This window comes from Mycena indigotica (genome assembly GCF_014461135.1).
Source record: "Mycena indigotica strain 171206Taipei chromosome Unknown Mind.scaff0005, whole genome shotgun sequence".
NCBI classification, from domain to species: Eukaryota; Fungi; Basidiomycota; class Agaricomycetes; order Agaricales; family Mycenaceae; genus Mycena; species Mycena indigotica.
In genome coordinates, this window is record NW_023503004.1 from 2834403 (window position 1) to 2858817 (window position 24415).

The window sequence follows — 24415 nt, forward strand, 5'->3', positions numbered from 1 at the left end:
GTCCAGCGCAACTACGAAATCCACGACAAGGAGATGCTGGCGATCATCCCGCACTCGAGGAGTATAGGCACTTCCTCGAGGGCGCCCGCGCATCCCGTCGAGATTTGGACTGACCATAAGAATCTGGAGTACTTCAGGAAGACGCAGCACCTCAACCGGAGACAGGCCCGCTGGTCCCTCTACCTCTCCCGGTTCGACTTCACGCTGCACCACAAGCCCGGCCGCGACATGGGCCGACCTGACGCCCCTCTCGGAGACCCGGCCACGGAATCGATTCCGACAACTCCGGCGTCGTCCTTCTGCGGCCCGAACTCTTCCATGTCCGCTCTCGAAGGTGTTTCCGTTTCCGGCCCTGGTTCTGAACTCCTTCGCGACATCCGCGATGCCCTCTCCGGTGAGCCTGACTTAGAGGAGCCCGTCGCACTAGCGGCCCGGCAACTCCTAAAGGTCCAAGGTCAAGCTCGAGGCCCCCGCTCCTCGCGCTCCGACGAGTGGGCTGTCTCCGGTGGTCTTCTTCACTTTCGTGGGAAGATCGTCGTACCTAAGGATAAGGACCTCCGGAGACGCATCATCGAGCTCTGCCACGACACTCGAGTTGCCGGACACGCTGGTCGCTTCAAGACCTTGGAGTTGGTCTCCCGGAACTACTGGTGGCCTCAGATGTCTCGCCATATTGGCCGGTACGTCGCGACCTGTGACTTGTGCTGTCGCACCAAAGCACTCCGGAGACTGCCCCCACGGAGAGCTGCACCCGACGGAAACGCCCCCAGAGCGTTGGCATACCGTCTCCGTCGACTTCATCGTCGAGCTTCCGGAGGCCCATGGGTACGACGCGATCATGGTCGTCGTCGACACCCTTGGGAAGCGTGCCCACTTCTCGGAGTGTCACACCACGGTCGACGCAGTAGGGGCGGCTCGCCTCTACTACCGGAATGTCTGGCGCCATCACGGGACTCCGGAGAAGTACGTCTCCGACCGCGGCTCGCAGTTCATCGCGGACTTCACCCGAGAACTCTGGCGTCTAATCGGCATCAAGCCTGCCACGTCCACCCCGTACCACCCGCAGACAGACGGTCAAACAGAGCGCGTCAACCAGGAGCTGGAGCAGTACCTGCGGATCTTTACCAACTATCAGCAGGGACGACTGGGATGAGCTGATTCCGGCCGCGGAGTTCGCCTACAACAACCACGTTCACTCCTCCACGCAACAAGTCCCCTTCATGACGGACACGGGACGACTCCCGCGCATGGGCTTCGAACCCGGAGTCCGTTCCGCTATGGAGTCCGTGAACGAGTTCCGCGACCGGATTGCCACTGGTGTTGCCGAAGCCAAGGCCGCGCTCACTAAGGCCAAAGAGGAGTACAAGCGCTACTACGACCGGAGACGCACTCCGTCTCCGGAGTTTAAGGTTGGCGACCGTGTTTGGCTGGATGCCTCTGACATCAGGACGACTCGCCCCTCGGAGAAGTTCTCCCACCGCCGCCTCGGACCGTTCAAGATAGTCGCGGAGATCAGCAAAGGTGCCTACAAGCTCGACCTCCCCTCCGCTACTCGAAGCTCCACCCGGTCTTCCCCGTCGTCAAGCTCGAGCTCGCCCAAGACGACCCCCTTCGACGGACGCCCCGGCTACGACCAGCCCCCTCCGGACCTCGAGGACGGAGTCCCGGAGTGGGAAGTAGAGGAAATCCTGGACGCAAGGGTGAGGTATAAACGGCTGAATTACCGTCAGATGGAAAGGCTACGACGCGCGTCGCACGACCAGTGGGTCCCTTCGACCGCGTCTTCGCCCCGGAGAAAATCGCGGAGTTCTATCGTAAGTACCCTGGCAAACCACGGCACATCGCCTCTGCAACCTTCGACTCGATTCCATTCCGGTCTATGCGTCGGGACGCCGCATTCAAAGGGGGGTGATGTCAGGGGAACCTCCCTTTCGCCCCCTCAGAGACGATTCCGATTCCGGTCCGACTCCGGTTCCGACTCCGGCGATCGCATCACCGCCTCCGTCAGGCGCATCGCCGCCCCGCCTGGCGATCCCCTGGGACCTGGCCTGCGACATGGCGCAGGCATACGCACGGAGCAACGATCAACCTTGGCGCGTCAAGAGCGCAGTATATAGTCCCGCTACCTAGCAGGCGGACCCTTAGAGTTTCTTCTCTTTGGATCCTCCCCTGCTAGGTCAGCCTCACTTGTATTTGCTTACTTCTATTCACTCTTTGGATCCTCCCCTGCTAGGACCTTGATCTCAGGCCTCCGGGGTTGCCCTTACAAGGTCGGTTGGGGTTAAGGCCTAACACCTCCATGGTTTCTCGCAGCTGCTCGTGCAACGCAAGGATTGCCAACGCGGCCCGATACTTGCTATCAATGAGCGATGCTAAGATAGAGAGAACATTATTAAAAACTTTCACAGGAGGAAGACACGAACTGATATTGGCCAGGGCGTCGAAGTTGTCTGCGTGTGCGAAATACTCCACAATATCTTGTTGACGATGGAAAGAAGACGCATGTCGTGTGGTTCCAGCGAGAGCGTTCGACTTGGAGAAGATGCTTTCGGCATTTTCTGAGCCCTCAAGGCCGCTGCCCCTTGTATAGATGGGCATCTTGAGGAGTTGGCATAGTCGTTTGTGCCCAGTCCCATGGAAGGCTCCAACAACAGCCTCAAATCCATGCTGGTGAGCGACGGGAGCGCAGAGCAGGTGAGTGTAGACCCACTGCTCAAACTTGCAGCCGATATCGTAGCCCAGATGAAACTTGCCGAGGATGGTGAGGATGTGATATGTGGCCGCGAGGCCGTATTTTGCCCTGAAAGGAGTTAGTGGACATCCAAGTTAGTGGACAACAAACGCACAGTTCACCACTCCATATCATATCGCAGATGGAATGGCAGAGGCAGTGACGACAAAAGACTGCAAAGATACCAGTCTCCTCGTAGATCCCCCGGGCCAGTTTAGTAATGTGCTCCTTCATGTTATGCCAGTCTTCACCACAACCGCTATCCTTTTCGGTATACTTCGGATCGGGCAGGAAGTCATTGAGCAAGTTGTTAACATTTTCCTTCGAAAATCGATCAACTTCTTGTGGTGGCAGGTAGTAATCGCGAGGAGCAACTCGACTGTCGATAGCTTCAATTGAAGGGCCTGCCAATTTGCTCCCATCCGGACCGATGTGGTATTCCCTCCTCTGCACCCTCTTGAGCGAGTTATTCCCATCCATAGTAAGGAAGAACGGAGGGTCAAGCGGTGTCTCGCCCTCCACTTTATAATGGCAACAAGGACAGGCGTTTTTTAAGCGCCAGTTGGGCTCATCACGGCCCAACTCCTTGGCCACCCTTAGCCGCACCACCTCCTTGGTCTGGAGGAATAAATCGTACGCGTTGGAGAACTGGGTTTGTAGATAAGGTCACGGTGCAACACCGTGCATGTCATTCAGCCCTCGTAGAAAGGCTTGCTTTCCTAGCCGAGGGCAACGCATCCGCAGGGAGTGGAAGGCGTTCAGAGTGCGCGCTGTGAAGACAACCGTCGCAAAGTATGGCGTACAAGGAAATAGGCCCTGTCGAACAAGGGTCGGTGCAATCGTGCTGTCGCCCGGCACAGAATGGTACGAGCACAAAGTGCTCCTCTGGAACACAACACAGTTGAGTTAGCATCAGGGAGGTCGATGATGCCCGAGCCACGCACCAAACATATCCACAACATATGTAGTCCGCTCTGCTTGGACCACTGCTCCTTCTGGCAGCTTGTATGTGGCGTTTGGACCGTGTTCTTCAACGAAGAGCTCCCATGACTCAAATGCATCTGCAATGGCATCGATTTGTCTCTCGAAGCCATCGACCACCAGCTTAGTACGGCCTCGACGATTTCTTCGCGGAGTTTTGAGGCTGAAAAAAGTTTGTGTGAGCATATTGAGTCTGTGGCTATTATAGACCGCTCACCCATGCTTGGCCAGGTATGCGGTGTAGATTTCGTTGACTTCAAGCGGCGTCCACGCTATTGGAACCTCTCCTTCAGTGGACATTTCCAGCGGTATATGGCCTTCGAGCGCAGCAGCGTCGTACTCATCAACGTCCATGTCCGGTTGTTGCAGTCCCGCAAAGAACCTTCGCTCACGGCGAGTGGCAGCTGAAAGCCGTCAGCAAGGGCATTCAAGCAGTTTTGGCGCACCAAGCCGATGGTGCTTCTCAGCGAGGTGGTCCATCTCCACCCGTTCAGCCGCTTGGGTCCTGTTGAGGATGGAGCGTCGACGAGAGCCAGGGCGACCATAGGTCGGCCCACCAGCCGCTGTGATTTGCAATTTAGCGGGCTTGCGGCCCTGTAACCGAATCGACGACATGAGAGAAGAAAGTTAGTGGCCGCAGATCTAGAACTTGCTAGAAGAAACCATCAAGTAAAGTTAGTGGTCACGCAAACTTGGTTTGCCAAACAAGACCAAAGTTAGTAGTCACATCGTACTTGCTCTTGACTCTGATGTCTCCCAAACGAAAGACCCCCTCTCCTTCTTCTCCCAAACAAAAGAAGCCCGCTCGCAAACGAAAGAACCCTCCGAAGCCCCAGTCCGAACTGACAGGAGCCAAACTAGCCCGACGACGAAAGCAAAAGCGCGAGTCGATGGCACGAATGCGACAAGAGAAGAAGGACAAGAACCCCGCCCTCTTCAGGGAAGAGGGGCGCTTGAACATGGAGACATTTCGGGCAGGACGGAGTGCTCAGCAGAAGCTGGACCTTGCTGAAAAGCAGAAGGGATGGAACGAGAGACACCGAGAACGGTATGCGCTTGTTGACGAGACCACACCCAAATGCTCACCACCCTTTTCCAGCGTGGCTAATTCAGAGGGCCCTCGTAAACGCGGGTGTGTAATCGAGTTGGAAGTGAAGCGACGATGACGATGAGTCCACTAGGTATATCTTATCTATCTTACCGTGACATGACATTTCTGATTCATCTTTTTCAGACCCACGCGCAAACGTGCCAAGCGCACTCCGAAGAGCAAAGAGTTCATCGAAAGTGACGAGGAGAACAGCGAGCAGGAAACCTCTCACGACAAAGCCCCACCACCGCTGACCATCAAACTTCGCGACCGCAAGAAACCCCGCCAAAACCATGTCGCTCAAAGCAATGCGGTGACGTCTGAAAACGAGGAGACCGAGACCGAGACCGAGGGCGAGGGCGAGGGTGAGGGCGAGGATGAGGGCGAGGTCAAGGTCGATGGCGAGGTCGATGGCGAGGTCGATGGCAAGATCAAGGTCGATGGCGAGGTCGATGGCGAGGTCGATGGCGAGGGCGAGGATGACGCGGGGGGCCACGAGGGTCGCGTGGACCAGGAACAGGCTGGCAGTGCGGGAAAGCAGGACGAGGACGGCAACAAGGGCCGCGTGGTCGACAACGACCTCAAGACCGAGAAGGGTGGGGCTGCAACGCGCCTTCGGTGCGTCTTTCTTTTTTTGACACCACCCTCGCTGATTTACTGACTGCCTTTAGCAGGTCGCAAAGAACTGGGGCCTCTAACCCAGAGCCCGCGGCTCAAAAGCGCCAGAAACAACCGCCCAAGACACCGGTGACTAAGAAGCAACCGGTGAAGCGAACGCCAGCGGCCAAGAAGCAACCCGTTAAGCCAAAGCCAAAGCCAGTGGCCAAGAAGCAACCCGTTAAGCCAAAGCCAAAGCCTGTGGCCAAGAAGTCGACGCCAAAGCCCGCCACGACCGCAAACAACTCGCCGAAATCCTCGAATAGAGATCCCATCTGGTCCTCCTCCCTCACACCACCGCCTTCCTCTTTGACACCGCCCAAGAAAAGGGGACCCCTCCGGCTCTCTCAGATCGACGAAGAAGATGACGAGGATGCCCATCAAGAGGTCAATCCGTCAACGAGCAACAAGGCAACCCAAAGAGAGCCGTTGTTCTTGGAAGGCTCTGATGATGAGGAAGGGAGCAACGTGGCAACGCGGCACGATTCCCTGAAGGAACAAGCCGCTGGGGACGAGGGAAAATCTACGGAGAAGCTTTTGGCACCGGAGGACGTGCCTGGAAGTCAGGACGAGGGGGGATTTGCGGTGAAGGTTTTGGCACTGAAGGATGTGCCCGAAAGTCAAGCAACGGCCCTGCTCGACGCTTTCAAAATTCGCGCAGCAGAGGTGCAGGCGTACCGGAGATTTTCTCACTATCAAGCCCGCTTCGACCCGATTCTCTACCGCGCCACGGCACCCACTTTGACCGATCCCTGGGACCCCACGAATTGGACCACCTCTAAGGGTGTAATGGACCCCCAGACGATCAAGAAGATCAAAAAGGAGATGGCTGAGCAGATGTTAAACGTCGACAGCTCAGTGTCTGAGCAAGATTCGGGTCCTGTCGACGACTCCACCTCTACGCTGGATCTCCCCGTAAAATCGTTGATGCGCATACCACAGACGCCTTGGGGGCCGGAGCAATATGCAGATCGGGAGCACTATTGGAGAAATGTCGATTGGCGTCGGTGGTGGATGTATCGAGGTCCATTCCTTGTTGGCGTGCACATTTCGCACAAGGACTTCAAGGCATATCACCGGGAGTGGAACTCGATCGATAAAGCAAGACTGGAAGAGGGAGGGCAGGGAGCGATGGGTAAAAAGACGGATGCCTGAACGGTGTCGTCAACGTCGTCAACTTCGTCTCTGTTTCTTATCTGTAGTTGCATCGCCCGCGGACTGTATATTTTTCATCGTAGACACATACCATATCGCTAGCCTGAATCGATGAATGAGTTGTCTTGCTTGAATGCTTGAGTATGTCAGCGGTTGGGGTTAGGGTTACTGGTGTCCACTAACTCCCGCGTCGGTGCACCATCATACTCCAATTATGAGCTCAGATTGTGGTTAAATCCTATATAAAATAGATATTTGGAAGGTGCCCAAGTGCCCGAAGTGCGCCATGGTCATCCTGAGAGATCTTGAACCGTATAAAAAAAATGTACCCTCCGTAGCACCATGTTTGGTGAGCGCGTCACACTAATAACATCTTCGTCTTTGCCTTCCTTCGGTCACCACATCTTGACTCTGCTTCTGCTACCCCACTAAACTCGGGATGGAACAGCGTGAACGGCAGCGTGCTAGACGTCTGAACTACGAGGAGAGCGACCGGTACGTTCACAACCAATTGCTCAACGGCACTCACTCATGCGTTTCAATAGAGGCCGCAAAGTTCGAGAAGAAGCTGCGCGAACTCGGAGAAGGCGAAAAAAGCCCAAGAGACATCTGTATCGTGTGCATATCCCATATAATCTTGAAGAATGGGCCACGGCTCCCGCTCTGCGACAAGAGTGCCTTCTTTGAAAAGGCACAGGGGTCTACTTTTTCCCCTGGCTCTTACTCACCATGGCTCGAGCTGCCGCCCTTCGATGACACGAAAATTCTCCAGCCACAGGCGAACGGACTTGAAACCTATGAAATCTGTGCAATGGTGGACGGCCGACTGCTTCGACTGGAGAGGGAATATAAGGAGCGGTTTAGGCAAGGACTGGCGGCCATGAAGATGTCTGCTCGGCACGACGCAATACATAACGAGGTTAATGGGCTGCTGAGAAGCGAGTGGGCTTCCCTCCAAGAATCAGCTCTCACCTGTGAGAGTTTTACTCGGAAGCAGGTGGTGCACGCGATCGTCATATGGTATTCATGGCTCGTAAAATCATGCATCTGTATCGTCTTTCCTTCATCTAGCAAGTGTCTTGAATACTATATCTACGGTGTCCACCAACTTACAACCGTGTCCACTAACTTACCAATTAAGCTGTCCACTAACTTCATCCATATGCAATGTCCACTAACTCCATCTACATATATGTTGTCCACTAACTCCATCCATATGTATGTGCGTGCTATGTACTTGATCTGTCTGCCGTTTCCGCTAGCTCTACCAGCTCATCAAGGGTGCTCCAAAGCTCAAGGCCCTGCTTCCACCGGCTGGCCTTCTCCGCCTGCCGACGTTCATAAAGCACGGGGTCCGAGGCTGCCAATTCCGCCTCCGTTTGAAACCCGTTATCCACATATCGGAAAAGTCCGCCAGCCGAGTACTGTGTGAATGAGGACCGATGTTCTGTGGCAGATACCGGGACGTTTGAGTGGGAGATGGTAGCCGATGGGATGAGAACCGTTGCACCTGGGGGAAACTCTATGATGAGCTTCAAATCCCAGAGGATGAGATGCCCTCCTTTGATGGGGTCGAAGTCGCCGATCACAGTAATGGCGCACCAGCCGAAGGGCAGGTTAAGGACATCCCGATGTCTGAAGGTCCAAACGTTAGGACCGAGGTTGAAGGTGGCAGCGGCGAAGACGGATCGAGGGAAAGGTCGAGCTTGTGGCAATCTGGGGTCCAGTTTCTCGTTATACGCTCGCTAGTATGCATAGAGTCGGGAGCCCAGAAGGCTAGCATGGCTAGGTGAAGGGTGAGCAAGACAAAAGAGGCCATGAAGTTGGTTCGCACCACTGCCGAATGAAGCAATGGACTGGAAGGAGGTGTCCTGGGCAAGTTGCTGCACTAGTTCTGGCGAGTTGCGACCGATTGGGCTCGGTTCTGTTTGACCCTGCCCATAGGAGATGCCGACCGTGCTGCTGGCGAAGCATCCGCGTCGATGGGTCGTTTGGGGTATATTGGCCGCTGCTCTGGCTGCAGTTGCTTGTGCGAGGAGGCCGTAGGCTCGTCGGGTGGCAGATTTGTATGCTTCAGTGTTCGGCTGGCCAGCTAGCACTGCGAATATCCTCCCACTTGCGTCGGTCAAAGGCCTACCCTCCTCGCTGACGGATAAGTTAGTGGACGAAGTCAAGCAAGTTGGCACTCACATCCCGTTCCATTTGACAAGCTGGAAGCCTAGTCTCAGAAAATCTGCGGCACTCCACGATCTTTTGGCGCCTCTGACTTCAGCCGCGCTAGGCATGCTAGCGCGATAGGCGCCGTGATCGACGGCTAGCTCGTCGGAGTTGAGCAGGGTGGCAACGGGGGCCGACTTGCTGGCATATCTTGCATAGGTGGCAGGCCGGGTTTGATGTCCTGCGGCTGCAACCGCAGACGCTCGCTTCTTTTGTCGGGCTCGATGTGCCCTTGCCCGATGGCCACCGCGAGCTGCTGGCTCTAATTCCAGGACGGCGTTCCTTGGCTGGTTGGCGTTTGGGCGGCGCCTGCTTGGTCCCGAAGGGATCTCGTCCAAGTCATTCCCCAAGCCTTTGACTTCATCTAACGCATGTTCATCCTCAGTGCCATCCTCGGGCTCAGCATCCTGCTGGTCGTCGTTTTCGTTCTCGATGGCGAGGGCTAGCGGCCCCTGGATGTTGAAAATGGGGGACTGAAAGAACTCTGCGAAGATTCGACCGCTTCTGGTCTATGTCTCTTCAGTTTTGGACTAGATGAGTGCCGTGGCTTACCTTCTTGGTCGCGGGCGTCCAGAGCATGCTGCTGAGAAAGTCAGTGCGTGGTGTGGGCATAGAAAGAAGAAGGGAAGAGAGCCTCGCCACCAGCTCCAGTACCATGGGGAGCCCAGTTTGAGCTACAACGCACACGGTGGAGTTGGTGGGTGGCAGCGCTGGGCTGGGGGTGCCCAGTTTGAGCTCGACCCTTACCCAGCGTGATGCCGAGGAAAATAAAGGGGAAGGAGAGAAGGGGGCACGAACCTGGTGAGTCGGGAGGGTGAGCTGGTGGTGGTCTTGTGAAGAGCGCGATCTCCCACAATCCGTGTGACACAGATCAATCTCTCAACAACCCGTGCAACGGTGACAAATGTGACAGCTCGTGTTAACAATGCACACCATTCGCTGGCTATTTTACTCGTATCGCCACCGCAACGGCCGCCCCGACAATAGCCCGCACGAAAATATCTCCACTGCCGCCACCACTATAGCCTCTTCCGACCCCATCGTTCCTCCCGGCAATGTCATCACCCCTGCCCCCGGACCAACAGAAGCGCTAGCCGAGGCTGCGCCCTTGGAGTCGGTCGGCGGAGATTCCGTCGAACCAGAGGACATACACAGTGATTTCGAGGATGAAGCTTTTCTGGATCTTGTGAGGGCCCTCAGTCCTGAGGACCTGACGGCGATGGGATGCGTGCTAGATGGAGTGCCCGCGAAGGACGTCCCGGAGGGCATTGGGTTGAGGAAGGATTCCGAAGCAGAACAATTGGAAAGCGGCTGGAGGCAGGACAATGTCTTTCAGTCCCGCCCAATACGTCGGTCTGAGCCATGGATGTCAGCGGATGACATCGACCGTGTGCTGGCAAAAAGGGCCCTTAAACGTGCAAAAAAGCAGCAGCAAGCCAAAACGAAGCCCGTGAACAAGAGTAACAAAAGAGGTGCAAAGGACTGCTTAGAATAGCTTGTACTCAAGAAATTGCAACGACATTTATTTAAGTTAGTGGACAATAAGTTAGTGGACAACACCGGCTTGGAAATCAGCCATAACCGGCATCAATCAATTTGTCACAGTGACCTTTTTTTTCGACTTCTTCTACCATGGGCAAGAAGAAGACTGCAGATGTCGTTCAAAACACCCAGGCCATCAGCGGAAGCAAGGCTAGGGAAAACCGAGCAGCAGTCATCAAAAAAATAGACGACTTCTACACCTATCGAGACGATTTCATCAAGAAAACTTTTGACGGCCAATTCGGAGAGAGTCGCATGAGCTTGGACTGGATTCGGAAACAAGTAACCAGCACGGCATACACGGAGGCCAGCCGGGCTCCTAACTACTACAACGCATACACAAGTAGACTGCAGAAGGAATTGAAGGAGGTCGACAGCAGTAAGTTTCTATCCTAATCTCTCTGGTTATATGCTGACCTGCCGGTAGATGCTACGCTTAAGGATGCCCAGACGGAAACGACACGTCGGTGGAAGGCCGCTGGATGCAGCAGCTTCAGCGAATTCCTGACAGATGCAGAGAAGGAGGATCTTCGTATAGAGCTGGCCGGTGGTCGGGTGGAGAAACATGTCTCTCCCCGGAAAACGGAGTCTTCTAATGCTGGAGATCTGCAGAAGAGCTGCGACAGGATACAAGTCATGGTGCGTGGTCCAGAAAATCAGCTCAAGTTCAATGTGCTAACTCAATTCTTAGATCGAGGGCATGTGGGAGCGGAGCTCTTCCATCTCTCTGTGTTTCATCGCCATGGGTAACGCGAAGGATGTAATGAAGTCACAGTGCCTTTATACTGGGCCGGCGAGGGAGTTTTTGGAACAGGTCTTCGGCATGTCTCCAGTCCAGTTCATGTGGAGATATGAGGCATTCTGTTCTTTCCGAGGCCAAGGTATGCCATGGCTGGTTGAAAAGTGGGTAAACTGACCAGCCTTGATAGTACCGGCTCCTGCAAAGAACGCAACATCTCTCCGACGGTCGGTTGTGAAATTGGTCAACGAGGGCTTGGGTAAGTCCATGTGCTATAAGGTTGAGTTGACTGAGCAATACTTTAGCCCTCATTACCCTACGAAAGGATGCAAAAATGTACTACAAGCACTATGACTACGGGATTCGTTGTCTCCTGGGAGTCGAACTGGTCGGTCTACCTGAGGGGGGATACAACGCCTATCAATCCAACTCAGATCACATCGGTGGACCGGCTGTTGAAGACGGTGGAGCTGTTGGAGACGGGAAAAATGCACTGGCGTAAGATGAAGAAAGGAGATCAGGAGAAGCTTATCCAGTCGATGAAGCTATCTGGTGAAGCGGTCCTTCGTACGAAAACCAAGATGGTGAAGAAGTCCAAGCCTGAGGGGGGGGATGAAGAGGAGCAGTTCAGTGAAGATGAGCCGATAGATGGTGAAGAAGGGGAAGGGAATGTGGAGGAGGTGGGGTCGGAGGATTTGGAGGATTTGGAAAAAGAGCAGGTGATGACTTCGGAGATGGAAATAGGGACAGGGGAGGAAGAGGAAGAGATTGGGCATACCCAGAAGAAACTCCAGGCAAATACTCCATCTGTGGGTCCAAAGAGCAAGAAGTCGAAGATCGTTGGAACTGGTCAGAAGAAGGGGTCATTGGGGAAGGAGAAGCAGGAAAAAAAGAAAAAACAGGCTTCGGAAGGATTAAAAAGGGCAAGAAAGGAGAAGGGAAAGGAGGAGAAGAAGAAGAAGAAGCAATCCAAGGGGGATAAAGACGAATCAGGGGAAACCAGCAAGGCTCCTGCACCTAGGCCCAAGCCCAAACCAAACTTCAAGTCGAGTGAAGGTTTGATGAAGGACCAAGGAAAAGTAGTGGAAGAGGGAAAGGAAGAGGGAGTAAGTGGGAGTGGAGCTGAGGCGGCTCCCCCTTTGACTTTGGTGTTGAACTTTGGGGAGGAGGGGGGGGTTCAAATGGAGAAGGAAAAAAAGAAAAGGTCCTTGGATGATGGAGAAAGTGTTGCTGTGAAACGTCAAAGACGTGTTCCCACCGAGGAAGCGATGAAAAAGAGAGAGGAGTTGATTGCGGCTTTGAGAAAGTAGTTAGTGAGAAGAAACATTCTTTGGTTAAATAAACAAGATGTGTCCACTAACTTAGCTTATGATGGAGCAAGGAATATGATGTCCACTAACTTCTGTACCCCGGAAGTTAGTGGACATCGTCACTGCATACCGACCATGGTCCAGTGGTGTCAGAGACTCACAGATATCTCTACGTACATGGTATATGGACCCTCTTGCCAACTATATACCCTCAGGTGCACTGTTCGATATAGGTGGGATGTCCACTAACTTCGGTACCCCGGAAGTTAGTGGACATCTTCACTGCATACCGACCATGGTCCAGTGGTGTCAGGAACTAACAGATATCTCTACGTACATGGTATATGGACCCTCTTGCCTACTTATATACCCTCAGGTGCACTGCTCGATATAGGTGGGATGTCCACTAACTTCGGTACCCCGGAAGTTAGTGGACATCTTCATTGCATACCGCCCATGGTCCAGTGGTGTCAGAGACTCACAGATATCTCTACGTACATGGTATATGGACCCTCTTGCCAAGTATCCACCCTCAGGTACACTGTTCGATATCGGTGGGATGTCCACTAACTTCGGTACCCCGGAAGTTAGTGGACATAGTGCTAGTCATAATATATAGATATCAACAACCATAACTACTCTAGAGAGATATATAGGGCTCTACAGACTCTACATTAGTGTATATATAGAGGTCATTGACTGTGATGATGTTCACTAACTTTGGACCTAGAAAAGTTAGTGAACACAATATAAACCACACAGCTATGCTAGTGGCTAGTACACTATAGAGGTCATTCAATTCTCACAGTTTCTTAGACATGCCTTATGTATAATTCCCTGTATTAATAAGAACATTCACTAAGTCTGACTATAGACAAGCTGATAGACAGCAACATGAGCCTATATCTTATTAAGGAGTATAGCCATGCATCTCATTACTTTACAATATGGACTAGAATGGTTCTCTCTACAAGTTAAATTTTTTGATCCCAGATCATTAGATCAAAAATATCATATCTTCCTTAATATTATATATTTTCAATTTTCGCTTGTACATTTGAGACTATCTAGATAAGATGCCAAACTTTGATATTCTGATGCGCCATCAGATCGGGACAGTGGGCGGGAGGTCGGGCAATGTCGAGATCAACGCTGGGAAGAGGTTTGATGAGTGGAGGAAACGACCACTAACTTTCAGAGTGGACTTGGCCCTGCAGCGAGCAGCCATGTCCACTAACTTACAGGGAATCCTAAGAGCACACCGGCCACTGGCCTAAACCCCTCTAGTTAGAGGCTAACCCCCCCTTAGCCTCTAATTAGAGGGGTAAGGTGGGCATGATAGGTGGTTTTATTTTCGCAATCGTCAGAAAGTCTTCCTGGAGCAAAAGCATAGCTTGAACCCAAAGGAGAGCCAGTTTAATAGCTATATTAGCTTATGTATCTCGAATTAACGTTGTCGCCCGACGGCGGGTCCATGGCTGTTCTAATCTTCCCATCTGGGCTCGGAGCTCGCAAGTGCAACTCAAGCTTGTCGCACACAGCCCGGTCAGTCCATAAATGAATACTGTGTGTAGACATAACCCTCCCGCTATGACGCGTTCACTCTTCGGCTCTCTTTGTTGGGCTCCCGCCAACAAAACGTGGTTCACACATGTTGTGCCGATTTACGCATGCCCTATGCCCCAGCCGGTCCTGACTCCAACTATCTCATTGTTCTTTTTGTTTACCATCAATTTCCCCCAACATGACTTACTTTGTTCTACTCGACTCTCTTTGTTTTACGCGGTCAGCGGGTAAAAACGCGATCACAACGTGGCATCTGCCGGAATATTTGTTTTCTGTTTCAAGGGCTGAAGCTCTTCTCCGATGCTGCAGGAACTTGGATGTTGCGTGGACAGGATAACGAACAGTTTTCTTGCTTTTCCTCTTTCACATCCATGCCAGACATGGGCGTCAAGGCTGGCAGAAGCCATCTTGCACAAGTTGCGGAACGACAGCACCGGCGGCGTCAGGTTCTGCGCCTGCAATCTCCGCTGTCAGAAGCAAGTAAATCGAGCGAAGTTTTCGTAAAGCCGTGAAGCGAGGCGCTTAGATTGCCGAGGAGTTGACTCGTCGTCGATGGTGGGCACAGCAACATTAGTTGTTTTAATAGCATCCCAACAGGTATAAAATGCGGGGCTTTTGACACATTCCTCCAGAACCAGCCCCCCCCCCTCGAGTCCTCTCATCTTATAACCCATTTCACCCACCTTTGACTCGATGTGTTCCACTTGCCAACCCAAGACCACTCAGGCTCTGCCCCCAACCTCCATCTCGTCGACGATGACCACAACGCCCGACGCGAAAGCAAACGGCACAGTCGATTCTCCTGTAAACGCGTCCACTGGGCCCGTATGCTGCCATTGCCATTGGCGCGGGGGGGAGCACGCGTACGTGTTGCATATTCTGCTCACTTACAGTCTGACTCTGCCTCCAGGTCCGACTGCCCATTCCGTTCGTTGCATCCTTCGCTTCCAGTCTCAACATAGTTCTCATGTTATCTTCCAGGTTAGAAAGCAAGGCCTATTTCTCGATGCCTCGGGTCCCTGTGGCTACCGCTGTCTCCTTGTGAGTCTATCCATGTGGGTGCTGTCGCTGAAGTTGATTCGTTCGTAAAAGGCTTCCGTATATATGATCGCTGTCGTGTTCTCAATGCTCTTCGGCTTCAACTTGTACATCGTTTAGAAAGCTTCTTGTATACTATGTCGTTGTCATCGCTGTCAAGATTGTTTGAACAGGAACTTACTTTTCATCCTAATGACATCGCGAAAAGTTTTGAAGACATTATCCTTGTGAGGTGGTCAGATTGATCACTCGAACATGGTCGATAAAGTCCATTCAGAGTCGTATCGTTCAATAGAAAACCATATATCTCCTTGCCGTTGAAGCGTTTCCAGCGCCGAGGTAAAGGCCTGGTCCAGAACCGGCGTTGTCTCGGGCTGATATTGCATTCGAAGCTCAAAGCGCCGTCCACCTCCTTTCACTGAACCACCTATACCGCCGGTGTTGACACCCATGTCGAGAAAAATGCTGCGACGCGATAAGGCAAAGTCCAACATGGCGTGTGAATCAAAACGAAACACTGTCGTACAGGAGAATCTACGAAGTCGGGGACAGATCGCGAGTCCCAGGCGCACCTCGGGCGCTGCCAGGTGGCCGTAGTCGGCCAATGGGTCCGCGGTCGACGAAAGATGCTGTAAGAGCTCATCGGTAATGACGACAAAGTCCGAGCCAGAATTTTGTTGAGCTGGAGTCTCATTGTTCGAGTCCGGAGGGCGAATAGAATCAGCGAGATGAAGAATTTCGAGACTTGGAAGGGCAGTAAGTATAGCCAGGAGTTGCGTAGTGGTGATGAGGACTCCGTGCAGGCCCAAACAAGTGAGCGTGTGGTCGCAGGAGGAACGGGCTAGGAATGAATTGAAGTGGGTCTCGATCCACGGCAGAGGTTGGTTCTGGGCTTTCATATGAATGCTAAATCGAGTGAGAAGCGGCAAGCTCAGCGCTTCAATCACTTCGCCAACAATAACCGCACTCCTAATGGAAGATAGATTTCGACTATTGCGCAATGTTAGGGAGAAGGAGGTTGCAGTATCAGAGTAAGCTTGTGGGAAACGAAGCGACGGCAATGTCCTTGATACAAGACCAGAAACATCGAGATTGGTGATGTCTACGGTATCGAGATTGGGGCAACGGGCGACTAGATTGAGAAATGCGGAGAGCTCTAGCGCATTGCCGTCTTCATATTTCAAACGACGCAATTGATTCCAAGGAAGAAGGGGTGGGCGTATAGATCCCGACCGTCGAAGGGTAACCTGATTCAACTTTGGGGCATGTTCGAAAATTTTTAGGTCGCTTAGCGAGTCTCCGTGTATCTCGAGCGTCTGGAGGATGGGTACGTCTATATGATGATGGGAGGAGAGGTTCGGGAAAGCACCCGAATGGATCCATATCGTCAAGTCACGCCATCGTGCTGACGATTTTGTTAACTGGTCCAGTCTTAGTGTTTCGAAAGGTTGTCCCGTGACTTGTAGCTTGAGGCTTAGAGGACAGTCCCCACTGCGCATCAAAGCCGCTGATAAAAGCGGATCGAGTGTACGCGCAACAGAAGGAAGATACCACTCTGCAAAATTAACTTGTATTGCGGCCCAAAGAGACGGTGAACTCATGATGACTGTCCGCCACATAGAGCAAACCCGGGATAGCCGTAGAAGATCGTGCCGCGCAAGCTGCTCCATATGTTCTTGTGGAGTCAGCCTACTCCATGATGTGAATCCCGCCGAAAACACATTTGCTCGGCTGCAAAGAAGGAATATCTTCAGGAGAATTTCCGTCGGGAGCCTGCGAATCGGCGCTACAGCGCTTTGGGAGCGCTCGAGATGCGTCTGGAGGATGTCACGTTGTAAGGTCGCTTGTTTGAGAGTATCAGCGAGAACTGCAATATCAGTGTCGCATCGGGTCAAATCAACGCGTAACGACTTGATGAGTGAGTGAAATGCGCCATAGTTGGGAGGGATAGAGTTGGTGCGGAGAAGAGAAAGGAGCTCTGAGTTTTGTGAGTCTGTTGGCAAAAGTTTGGAGATGAACAACCCATGGATGATGCAAGTTTCAAGCATCGCGTCACATTTCACGTGTCTGTGACGATTGTCAAGCTTACAACTTTTTGTCCTTAGAGTACGATTGTTCTAGCGATAACATGTATGGCTCGGTAAGGTCAAAAATCTCCCCATTGTTCGCCAACAACAAGATCATGCTGAGAACTTGTCCAACCTGCGTCAATACCTCTGCTTTGGAGCCCAGACATAACATCCTTGGCCAACGGACCTAAATCGTCGTCCAGGTATAATCGAAAGAATCCAAGATTCGCACAGGCATGAGCCCGGAAAGACGCTCTAGAGTCTGCCATTTGGAGTACCGCCTGCAAACCCTGACTTGGGTGGTAAGCATAGACGAACCATCGCAGCTTCGGCAGAATAACATCGGCCGGTGGCTCGCCTTCTCGTAGTGTGAGCATATTGAGAAGGTCGTATCTATCCACTTGTCGAGATGTTTCCAAGAGAAGTGCTTCGAGAGTCGGCAGCTCGCTGAACAAGGCCGCCAGCATCATTGACGGAGCCGTACAATTGAACAGTACAAGCTTTGTCAGATTGCACTGAGAGCGACGAACAAAGGGCAAAATTTGTTCCATCTCTGGCTCTTTCAGGCCATCATGCTCCTCACACCAGAGTCCGAGGGCGGAAAGCGCTGGGGCGGTGATTCGTTGCAGGAGTGGAGGGTTCGCCAGCCGTAGAATACGCAATGTCGGAAATAACACGGCCTCGTCTGAGAGGAGATCGTTCTTGTGAAAACCGTCAGTAGCACCCAAGACACACTCAACGAGATCCGTCGCTGAGTGCAGGAGGTCATAAGACTCGGACTTCTGTGTATCATATGTCCCGCGAAAGTGCGTTATTTTTGACCAGTTAAACCCCAATTCGGGTGGCGAGCAGTCCATCGTGGATGGCGACAAAAGGATAAGGCGACGAAGGGAGTGGGCAGTCATGAAAATATCATCTGGAATGATAGCTTGAGCACAGTCGAAGAGTTCTAGTCGGGCCAAACATGACATTTGGCCCTCGAGAGCGCTCATCCAGCTGAGATCAGCGGCAGCTCCAAGCATATCCAGTTGTAATGCCACCCAACGGTGAGATGTAGGGAGAAGAATGTCGAGTATTTCCTGAGACACCGACATGGTCTCGCTTGGCGTGCTAATGCAGACACGTAACAGCGCGCCTTTGGTTCGGGTGAGTTGGTTTTGGAGAGAGTCCGGGTCTTGACTAACATCACTGTCCACCACAACGGTATCCCATAGAGATGGGTAGTTTACCGCGGCATTCCTCCAGGACCGACAGATGTGTCCCAAACTCCAGGGTGTTGCTCTTCGAATACCTTGTGCCAATGACCGCTCTGAAGACACGACCAAATCAAATACTGTGCACACAATTTCCGGTGGAATGCGGTGGACCGGGGACAGATTTGTTTCGTGGGTAGACCGTTTATCGACCATATCCAGCAGTGTCGAGTGGCCAAATGCTTGCTGAGGAAGAGCGAGCTCATCGCCCTCCTGCTCTCTGAGCAGTGAAGCCTCAACACCAGCAGGGGACTGGTTGTTGGCCAGCAACGCAGCGTGAGCCATGTGGCCTTCCTTGATGGTGGTGAGAGAGAGAGAAGAATCGAGCTCGGAGTATAATTCCGTCGACACACATCATGTCTCGACATCATGACAGGCATTTCCCACGCTGACAAGATAAGGCTCGAACACAGCATACAAATGCGTCAACTCTTGTGCAAAGACATATTACTTTGGATCGTTCCATAATGCACTGCTGTCCCGCTCAACACACTCCCGCCCTCGAGCTGATCTGTCTCAACTGCAGATTGATTGCGATTAGAGTCACGTTTGGCCTTCTTGCGGTCACGACGGAGCAGGAAGAGAATTAGACCAGTCCAGAACACTACAGTGTGCTCAGTTCGTCATGCGAATTGAAATGCAAAAAAATCCTGACGGAGAAGGCATTGCAGAGTAATGGACCAATGATATCCTTTCCTCGCACGAGGAAAGTCCGTCGTTTTCCACACAAAGTTTGGTGCGATGGCTTGGACAACGTACGCAAAGTCATTTCCCATGGCGACGCATATGGCTCGCAGCTCATTCTGTGGTCAACATTTCAGCTGGGTATAGAGCAGAGAAAAAATAAGGACTGGCATCTGATTGGGTTATCTCGCTGATCCAGTTGAGAATCAGTGGTCCCGCTGTCGTTCCGAGGACCATCAGGTAAAAGTAAGCAAAATGGGCACGAATGTGGGTGTATAATGGTAAGTTGAGCCAAATAATGTCGAAGATGAGAATGAGGATGGCCCCGTTGATGATGATGGGCCATCGTCGACCTTCATGAATATCAGCCAATAACTTCGGTGCGTGAAACATCATACCTTTCAGGGGCCCGTCGCTGATCCATGCCAAGACCAAAGCCGTCACCACAAATATAGCCGTTGAAGGTAATGGGACTGAAAAATTCGACAATTCTAGGAACAACCATGAAGTCACGACGCACGGAGCTGAATTTGTGAAACGGTCCAATGCTTCCCAGGTACAGGATACGGTTTGACGTTGAAGCTCTTTAACCAGTATTGGAAAGGCGACTGAGCATTGCCGTTGTTCCACAGCACATATTCGATGGGAAGGACGTAAATGTACCAGCTGGTCAGGATCCGTCGAAGCTACGGTACTTTAGGGCAATCCGCGGACAAATATATACCCATGACATACCTTGGGCCAAGACCACGGCTCACTCTCTTTCCTTCCGATAGCTTTCATACGAGCACGAGCCAAGGCAATGTCGGGCTCTGTCAACATGAAATTGGGCTTCGCATTCCAGGGAAGATTGGGGAGGAAGATGTAGCCAAACAAAGCAATCGGAATAGTTCTGTTGACTCTCCGCTTGATTGGACGACCAATACTTCAGTAAAAACACGCACACGACTGCATCGACAATCATCAACCATCTAATCTGTCGTCAGAGCAGTGAAACTGACGATACATAATACACACCTCCACCCAGCGAGTCCATGCACCCCATCAAGGTTGTTATATGCAGCCGTCTGTAAAAAGCCAGAAAACATCGACCCCAACGAGCCCGAAACCCAGAAGATTGTCGATCGCTTTGAAAGTTCTCGTGGCGTGTACCACGACCCAAGAATGTAGTGCATGCCAGGATAGAACCCCGACTCAAATAGACCGACTGGATGGTATGAATGATTTTTCCATCTCCACATCAACGGAACACACCGAAAAAGCGAATGGCGTATAATGACTTGACAGACTTGACGGAATAGGTCGCAAGGGTTGCTAATCCCCAGGCCAATTCGAGCTATGATCGTCAGTACTGCAAAGGTCCGAGTGGTAACTTACAGTCGGTATCACAAGTTGCGGAGAAATGCGGGTGAGAAGTAAGTTTGAAGGTATCTGACCGATGACATATCTGACTTATATTAGACGACAGAACAGAGGGGCAGGCGAAAGGCAAACCCAGCTGTCCAGAAAGATGTTGCATGGACGAGTTCATTTTCGAACATGCCTCTACAGCCGATGAGCTGAGAATGTAGTGAAGACAAGATCAGACTCACAAGTCTTCCTTCATTCCCGCAAAGAACTACGAACTTAGAGTCAATACTGCGCAGACGATCCAAATGTGGCCTACGGCGCTGGTGATATTGGTCTTGTGTGGCGAACGGTTCAGCTGGCAGCATTGACATAGTCATGGAAGGTAGAGACCTGGTCCAGATTCTTGATGAAGTAACCCAGCTAGAGGACACATTCACAAGAGGAAAGGTGGAATTGTAAGGTACCCACCGAGGCAAATAGAAGCAAGGACACATCCACCTTCAATAGCATCCGCCGCTCATGCACCCCAAGGTCAGCCGTGTCCCACAAATAACCTAGCCATGTTTGTTTCTGATGCTCTTGGTCTTGAATGGCGGGCAAGGCAGTCGCAGTTGCAGTTGACCCTTTGGAGGAAGACGAGTCTGTCGTAGCAGCAAAATCGTTGTTTGTCGTGGTCGTAGCTGAAACAGGCATTATCTGGGGAGAGACGAGGAGTCACCCTCGGAGATTGTTCGCATTCCGAATCGCCAATTAAATGCGTCTCTGGAGCAGAGGTTGCGCGATACACGCCATACTATGCACCATTTCGCAGAAACAAGAAGCCATCATCTAGTTTGCACAGCACGCCGATAGAAGGAGGGAAGACGTTAACGTTTTGGCGTAGGCACTCATTCCCTTCCACCAAAATGGCGACAGATGACGATTTCAGCGATGCCGCCAAGAAGATGAATGGAAACCAGACTGCGACAGCAGCGAAGGTCGCAAGCTGTTCCTGGACTGCAGCTTCATTGGGCTCAGAGTCGCGCAGTGGACGGTACTCGTGAAAAAGCTGAGTATCACGTGTGTCCATCATTCATAAACACGGTCATGTGAAGCGAATCATTACTGGTACAGAAGCCCTGGCCAACTAATCCTCACTAGTTTCTCTACCAATCTTCGCCGTACACCCAATCTCCCGACCCTGTGGCGAGCGCAGCTTCAACAAAGCTGGCGCCAGTGGTAGTATTCCCACTAGAGGTGAACCTGTCGACTCCATATAATGCTCTGGACCACACTGTCATAATCTCCTCGTTAGCCTTGGGCTCTCCCTCAATCTTGGATATTTTATCAGTCACAGAAAAGGATGCAAAATCGCTAGACGAACCTGTCTTCCACCAAAGCGAACGGCCGCTTGGTTAAGCCATGCGACAAAGAAGCGAATGCGTGCTGGAATAGACTTGATTCATGGGTTGGCGTGACGATGAAAAGACAAACTAGTCGTGCGTTCTGCTCCAAGGAATTGCAAGTGCCTTCCGTACCCTTCGCGTTCCCGTATACGATTGTTGTAAATTCGCCAGAGCTCTTTTGTGGAAGGGAGAACGGCCTTTTTCGACCAGACCTTGGCCAAAGCAAGGGAGAGATATTCGGCATATGTGAACGACTGCATGCCCCAGTTCACTGTCAGCAGTTGAGGATGGGGGACGAAGCAATCACACAAGCGAACATACTTGAAAGGAAGCCGATAGTTGGCTCCTCAATATAGAGGAAATCTTCGTACAACGCTCGAAGATGCGTCCCGTCGGTGACAATGGGGTTTTTGTTGACCGCACCAGATTCGTGGAACTGGGGAAGGAAAGGGAAGGAGTAATGGAATCCAGTCCCAAACACCACACGAGTCACGTCATATAAGTACTAAAATGTTAGGATATGAACAGTGAAGGACGAAGTACCTACAGTACCGTTGACGAGCTCTATGGAAGCATTGTTGACATGGAAAGCTTTGATTTCGGGAATCCGAGAGATGTTGGGTGGGAGGCGACTGAGCTGAATGCGAGTAAAGGCGTACGGGAGCTTGGGGTTGGCTTCCTAAAGGAAAGGTAAACATCAAGTGATTCCAAAGGTGATTTGTTATTACCCGGATAGACTGATAAACATGGCGCGCATGTTCGTTGACCTCGCGAGCAATTTCAACGGCACTCGTCTGCACAAGAGACAAGTCAAAATCGCCACTGAGGAAGAGGACATCACTGACCCCAGCGCCAATAACAACAATGGTCTCGTTGTGAAATGATTCGGGGCGGCGATATTGTCTCGAATGAGAAACCGAGCCGGGGAACTTGGTGGCCCACTCTTTCAGTCCCTTGATGCGAGGGAGGCTAGGTGCATTATATCGACCAGTAGCAACAACAACTGCGTCGAAGTCCTTGGTGCCCGGTCAAAGTCGCAAACATTTAAAGGTAATGTTGCTTACCTCCGTCCACCAAGTTGCCTTGACTTTCTGACTGGTGATTCTTTCTAGCTGTTTTAGCGTTAACCTCCACCCGTGTTCATTTCCGGCCTCGTCATGTCGCCTTTCCACTAGTTCAACCCGTGTGTTATAAGAAATGTCTGGGTTGCCGTCGTTGTTGTTGATGCCATGGAATGAGGCGAATGCACGAAGATAGCGCGCTAGTAATCTGTGCGGCAATTCTATGCGACAGGTCAGCCGCACCCCCCGAGTGATGAGCAATGTTATATACGCCAAGGGGTGCCCTGTGGCCAGGGAAGTTCGGTGATTTGTTGAACGGGCTGAACGTTTTATAGTAAGTCTGATGAATCAAAAGCCGTCGATTTTCTTACGGATGGTGCATTACTCTTCAGTGACTCCCACAATGGTTTTGGACCACGATGATCCCTCCAGCGTTGATTAGCCTCATCCCCAAGGTAGTATTCCTCCGTCGGCAAAGATCGACCAACTGGCGGTAATGATGGTTGGAAATCCCCAATGGCTGGATCCACATTAGGAATAGGAGCGTCAAGAGGAGTTTCTTCGGTGTAGTGCCAGTTTCCACCAGGTACACTGTCGCGTTCGAAAACACGAACTGTCTCGAAATCACCGCGATTGAACTCTCGGTATGCGATCAGCCCACTGCGGCGATACTTCAGCGCAATCAGACTGCAAGCTGCAAGAGACACAGACCTGACGCCAGCTCCAATAATGGCAACTTTCTTGATTGGCCATTTGAACTCGTAGCCCTCCTGATGGTCCGAGTCGAACGGATATTGTTGCTGAGAAACTATTGGCAGAGCGAGGGATAGAATCAAGACGAGTCTGGGACGGAGCATGGGGAAGCTGCGCGCGAAAGGCGGTCGGGAAGTTCTCCGTCGGACAGTTAAGTAGGGAATCATGTCGCTAGATCAAGCCAGGATGGCGCAACTTCGACATTGGAGGCCTGGCGGCTTCCGGCCCAGGCTAAATTCTGTCTATGGGTTCGGTGAGGACACCCCAAGGACATGAATATGGTGCTGACTGACTCAGTGGTTGGACTCCTTCCAGTCAAGGTTCCAAATTACTGGGGCTTGCCGTCGTGTTTGGATTCGAAGCCGCGATGTAAGTGAGGGTAGATGCGTAAGGCACATGTTGGATAAAAGTCAGAATTCCCGCGGGTCAAGCAGACTCGGAGTGGAAGCAAAGTGGAAGACAGAATTGATGTTGGAATTTGGAAAGAACCGCCTGTTGATCATTTGATGCGCCTTTAGACCCTTCAATTCCTTTGTGACGAACGAATGTTGTGAGTGAAGGGCCTCACTTGGGGGAGTTTTCCCATTCCTTCTTCTCAGAAAATGTACTTACTCTCGTGTTCCAGTTGATCAATTTCATCCTGATATAATCAGGCGGCAAGCTTGCGGCACACTTTAATTGATACCATGATGCATTTGTGAATGCTGTCCTTGACACCGAACTTCGACCGCACTGCGCAAAGAAACCCGCCAGCCAGCATTCTCGCTTCACTGCAAGTCCAGCTTAACACCCGGTTTGACATCATCAATATGCATATATGGACTATGTATGGCC

At 51.9% G+C, this 24415-nt stretch overlaps 2 protein-coding genes across 2 annotated transcripts; both read right to left on the bottom strand.

Annotated features, from left to right (window-relative positions):
- Positions 1–19146: 19146 nt before the first annotated feature.
- Positions 19147–21075, bottom strand: MIND_00596900 (MFS general substrate transporter; the record flags this gene model as incomplete). The annotated part of the gene is made up of 13 exons (XM_037362726.1): positions 19147–19385; positions 19431–19505; positions 19553–19718; positions 19768–19924; positions 19977–20003; positions 20050–20239; positions 20287–20368; positions 20410–20479; positions 20527–20577; positions 20625–20650; positions 20699–20716; positions 20773–20802; positions 20851–21075. 13 exons carry the CDS (start codon positions 21073–21075, stop codon positions 19147–19149), a joined length of 1356 nt encoding a protein of 451 aa, XP_037220647.1.
- A 452-nt stretch (positions 21076–21527) lies between these two features.
- MIND_00597000 (Dimethylaniline monooxygenase) lies at positions 21528–23748 on the bottom strand (the record flags this gene model as incomplete). The annotated part of the gene is made up of 10 exons (XM_037362727.1): positions 21528–21695; positions 21746–21807; positions 21856–22038; positions 22089–22272; positions 22315–22446; positions 22496–22783; positions 22832–23049; positions 23100–23148; positions 23200–23488; positions 23540–23748. 10 exons carry the CDS (start codon positions 23746–23748, stop codon positions 21528–21530), a joined length of 1782 nt encoding a protein of 593 aa, XP_037220648.1.
- Positions 23749–24415: the final 667 nt, after the last annotated feature.